This window comes from Rhincodon typus, unplaced genomic scaffold (genome assembly GCF_021869965.1).
Source record: "Rhincodon typus isolate 14 unplaced genomic scaffold, sRhiTyp1.1 hic_rhity00005689, whole genome shotgun sequence".
NCBI lineage: Eukaryota > Metazoa > Chordata > Chondrichthyes > Orectolobiformes > Rhincodontidae > Rhincodon > Rhincodon typus.
This window is the reverse complement of record NW_025971327.1, coordinates 2,718-7,788: the sequence shown is the minus strand read 5'-3', so window position 1 is coordinate 7,788 and position 5,071 is coordinate 2,718. Positions and strand designations below refer to the sequence as shown.

General features: G+C 40.3%; 1 protein-coding gene across 1 annotated transcript in view; it reads right to left on the bottom strand.

Annotated features, from left to right (window-relative positions):
* Window positions 1-293: 293 nt before the first annotated feature.
* Window positions 294-5,071, bottom strand: part of LOC109920773 (beta-1,3-galactosyl-O-glycosyl-glycoprotein beta-1,6-N-acetylglucosaminyltransferase 3-like) — a 5,922-nt gene continuing 1,144 nt past the window's right edge. The window contains exons 2-3 of the mRNA XM_048594066.1: window positions 4,317-5,045; window positions 294-2,353 (exon numbers count right to left, since the gene is read on the bottom strand). Coding sequence (XP_048450023.1) covers window positions 1,829-2,353; window positions 4,317-5,045 — 1,254 coding nt within the window. The 3' untranslated portion in view covers window positions 294-1,828. The remainder of the gene's footprint in view (window positions 2,354-4,316; window positions 5,046-5,071) is intronic.

Here is a 5,071-nt window from a genome sequence, read left to right as displayed (position 1 = left end):
GGTATGACGATACTGTGTGTTAAGAGAGGTGTTCTGTGCTGTTTCTCTTGCAGAGGGGTATTGTCACATTGGTGCTGAAATGTCTCCTTCAGACAGGCAGTTGGTAAGCAGTTTTGAAATCTACCTGGGTGCCTTTTCTTTGTAAAGAAGACAAAAGAATCAGACCCAAGAGGGCTTTAAGTTTTGCGTTTCGTTAGTAAGAAGGTTTCTGCTGGCTGCCCGAGCTAAAAGCTTGAGTTCTCTGCGGCTACAATGGAGTCTTAGACAGAGAGGCTTCCTCTTAAAAAGCAAAAGACGCTGATTGTTTCAGTCTTTATTTCATTCTTCTGAATTGGAGAGAGACAGTTCATGACAATTGTAACTATTTGCGGAACTGCTTTGCCAAAGGGTGTATTTATGGGATGCTACCTTTATTGGAACAATTAGTGGTTAAATTACACATTATCTTGTTAAGTATTTCAATAGAGTTATGCCAATTCTTCTTTTTGTTGTATTTCAACTGTGTTGTAAGGATAAAATGTGTTTTGACTCATACTTAGTTACAGACAAATCAAATCATATCTAGAAAACAGCACCTTACATTTGATTTTTAAAAAGTACAAAAGGTAGGGCTTAGGCCATTTCTGTAACATACTTTGGGGGATCTCTGGTCTGGTCTTTAACATTAATGTGAACCTTCTCGGATAAATGATACAGGTGGTTGCTGTTCATGGAGCATGCCCTGAGATGCAATATGGGTGCAATCAAATAGATGAGAGTGAAAACAAAATCACTGCTACACAGCTGTAAAATAAAGGTGTGTTGAATCATGTTAAAGAAAAAGCTGGGGTGAGGAAAGGGACAAGGCTAGAAAACAACCTACAACCATCATTACAGAAGTTTTATGACTTTGGTAAGGGCTATTTTAGTGCCGTAGCAGGTGTAGAAGTCATGTCCAAGGAATTCAAGGAGGAAGTTATTGGAAACAAGTGTATAAATTTGGTAAACAAAGAAATAGATGGGAGTTTGAGCAGGGTAGACATTTTCAAATAAGTGGTCTGTTAGACTTGAGTACTAACAACTGAGATGTGACTTAATTGAGCTTTTATGAAAGTTTTGAGGATTAGATACAGAAAAGGTATTTCCTCTCATACAGGAATCCAACAGTAGGCAGAATTATTGCAGATTTGAAGGTAGGTTCCTCAGGACTGTGAGCAGAAAGCACACTGTGTCATTCACAAAGCTGAGATAAGAAACAACAATTTAAGTTTTCAAGGCTGAGATTATTCGATTTTTAGTGGTTGATCAATCAAGATCAAGGGGCATTTAGATGAAAGAAGATCCTGATTAACTATGATGTAGCAATGGAAAAGGCTTCAGGATCTGAATGGAGAACTCTTGTTCCTATTTTCATTAAAACGTAGTATTCAGGAAATAACTTGAACATGCTTTTCCTTTGACATGATCAAAATCTGCCATCATCCTCACTATGGAAAACTGAAATGTGGGCTATCTTTGAAAACTGAATAAAGACACAAGTTCAATTACTGAAAGGCGACATTAATACAGAGAGTGATCAGCACTTAGAATGTACTCTGAGTACAGTGGTGGGGGACATATTGGAATCATGAAAGAGAATGCAGGATACTGCAATATGGAGGGGCAGAGGCAAAGTGAAAGTTTTTCTGAATGGATAAAATCTTTCAAATTTAAGTTTTGTCAAGTAATGATATAATTCATCAAGTACCTTTGAACTAACTCATCTGGTTATTGCAGGAAGTTAAATGGCATCATGTGACATTATGAAGCAAAAATCGAAAATTAGGATGAAATAAAATGCAGTTTTACATCAAACAGTTCTGTAAATTGCTTTATATCTCAAATGTTCCTCCAAGCATTCAAGAGCTGTGTTATCTACATCAGGATCAAATTTGTTGGCAAAGAGGTGATGTTGTTGCACGATCCAGTGAAGGTCACCAGAACCGAAGATGCACACTGCATGACGGTGTGTTCCTGTGCACTTGGGATAAGGGGCACCTTTGGTTATATCCCCTTCCATGTAGGACCACTTCACCATGCGGGCAATGGCTGCCATATCTGACATGTGGTACTTGCTATTGTGGGGGTTGGAACCTGGGACAGTAGGAATTCTCTGCAGAGTAGCCCAAACATGCTCATCGGGACTATATGTATCTTCTGCCCACTTCAGAAATTTCTGGATTTCAGGACTCTGAAATAAATGGTTCACAAATGCCCTGGAAGCCACGAAGTATGCATTCCCAGTGAACATCGGAGTACTTATTGGAGGTGAGGTCTTCTTTTCCTGAGTTCTGCTTATTTGATTTTTAACTTCATGATGAAAAAGCCACCGTTCCTGTAATTCAAGAAAAGTACACTTGAGGAGGGAGATCAGAATTGGCCAGGATATCAGCAAACAGGGAGAGAGGAATCAAATCATTTCAACTAAATGAAACCTGATTAACAGAAGAGGAAGCATTTGCAGGACTAGCTGATTTGCTGTTGCACAGAGCTGGCACTGTAGCTATTTTATGATTGTATAATTTTAATGCTTAAAAAAGGGACAGATTTTTCAAAATTAAATTTTCAAAATGCCCATTTGCTGTCACCAGTTTTACACTGCAGCAAAATGTCAAAATCTAATCGCTTTGACTGATATCGTCATGTAAAGCAGTTTATGGATTATCCAGCAATTACAGGCCAGTCAGTTTAACTTTGGTGCTTGGAAGCTTCTAGAATCAACAATTTTGGGCAAAATTAACAGATACATAGATAAATGTGGTTTGATTAAGAAAAGCCAGCATGGATTTGTCAAGACAAAATTGTGTTATTTGAAATAGTAACAGAGAGTCTTGCTGAGGGTAATGCTCTTGATATGGTATACAGGAATGTCCAAAAGGCATTTGACATGGCGCCACACAACAGACTTCTGAACAACGTTAGAGCTCATGTAATAAAAGGGACGGTCACAACATGGATATGGAATTGGCTGTGCGACAGGAATCAGTGTAAAGATGAATGGATGTTTTACAAGGTGGCGGGATGGTTTGTAGGTGAGTTGGTCAAGGATCAATGTTGGGATTCCTTTTTTTTAATATATATTAATGACTTCAATCTTGGGACATGGAGCACAATTTCAAAATTTGGATAGAGTGTAAACTGTGAAGACTGGTGTGTTGAACTTCAAACGGGCATTTGGGAATCAGCCTTAAGTATTCATAAGAATTCGGACTCCACAGTTGTATTTGGCAGGGAGCGTTAAAGACACTCCAACCTCTGAGAGAAGAAATTCTTGCTCATCTCAGTCTTCAATTGGTGCTTCTTTATTCTGAGACTATGCGCTCTGGTCCTAGACTCCCCCATGTGGGGAAGTAACCTCTCAGTATTTACCCTGTCAAGCCCCTGTCAATCCACAGGACTCGAGGTGTGTTCTCACCCGCACCTTATATAGTTGCAGTCAGACTTCTCTCCTGTAATACTCCAACTCCCTTGAAATGCGAGTCAACATTCCATGAGCTTTCCTGATTACCTGCTGCAGCTGTGTGCTAGCTTTCAGTGTTTGTGTACAAGTACCACCAAAGTCTCCCCTTGTGTTGCAGCTTTATTCAGGCTTTCTCCATTTAAACTATACTCTGCTCATGTTTGTTTTTCTTACAAAATGAACAATTTCACATTTTCCCACATTATCCTCCATTTGCCAACATTTTGCCCATTTTCTTAACCTATCAATGTCTCTCTGTAAACTGTATCCCTCTGGCAGCTTGCCTTTCCACCTAGTTAACTGCAAATTTTGCTCCAGTACATTCGTTTTCTTTCTCCATGTCATGACTATATACTGATGTGATATCCCTCACTAACGTCCTCCGCTCTCTTCCTTCGAACCAAACTCTGCACTAATTTCTATTTTCCTGCTGCAGTTTCCTAATTTGTCTGATCTCATCTCAAGAAGGACCTGTCTGTTTTTTGTTGGAATTGTAGACATGTTGTTGGAATGTTGCCGGGCAGGACCCAACCCTCTCTCTGTTGACATGGTGCTCCATGACAGGAGCGGAAATGTTCAATGGAGATTCGTTGGTATCAGTTTGGGATTGCAGTGTCCTGGCTGAAACTTCAATTACAGTAAAATAAAACAACAACACTGGGCACATTCAGATGAAATTAGGGAGTATATTCGTAAATTTTTGAGGTTGAACAATGCACAGTGATTTTGCAATGTGTTTGAGAGAGATGTGAGCGAGGACTGATGTGTCCTTTCAGTCGGGTGGCTGTCTTTCATTTGGCTGAAAGCGGAGGACACTTTGAGCAAATCGGCGACTTACCCGTTTGGATGCTGAGGGCACTTCGGATTCCATGCTGTTTTTCCCATTCAGGACAATGAGGTTTCTGACAATCTCTGCATTTGTTTTAAGCGGGAAGTCCATTCCGCAAAGGTTAATAAAATATCTCCAGCGGACTGGGTTTTGGAGCAGCTCTTCCATACAGTTCAGGTCAGCTTGTACCCGCGACCAAGACGCGTAGATCACATTCTCCAACTTGCTGGCAACGAAAACATTGGAGAAACAAGAGGCAATAGCTCTCACAGCGAGATGAAAACTGTCTGCAGCTTTCCGATCCACGTGGATACAGTACACATTTTGCGGAGTATAAATGCTCCGCAGCAATCTTTCAAACATTTCTATGTTCTGATGAATTACAATGGAGTAGGCGATGGGAAAATTCCTCTCTTCCTTGCTCAGTGCGAAGTTTAGGTACTTGCGCTCCTTTTTAAATGCAGCACAGTCCCGTGTCATATTCCAATAATGTTTTTCAGTCAAAGGCGTTTTACCACGTGTAACATCAATAGCATTTAAAAGAGCTTTTTCAACTGCAGTCTGATCTCCTCCAATAATTCGCGAACAAATCGGCTGTCGAGCAGACAGATTTAGAGTTTTGTAAAAATTATCCAAGCACCGTCTGTTACCCACATCGATGGAATTTTCCCAAATTCCCCGCATCACATCATCCTCACAGGATTGAAAATTCCCAGTAAGTAGAAATAGAAGTCCCACCAGTGCAGTCCCAGTGGTCAAAATCC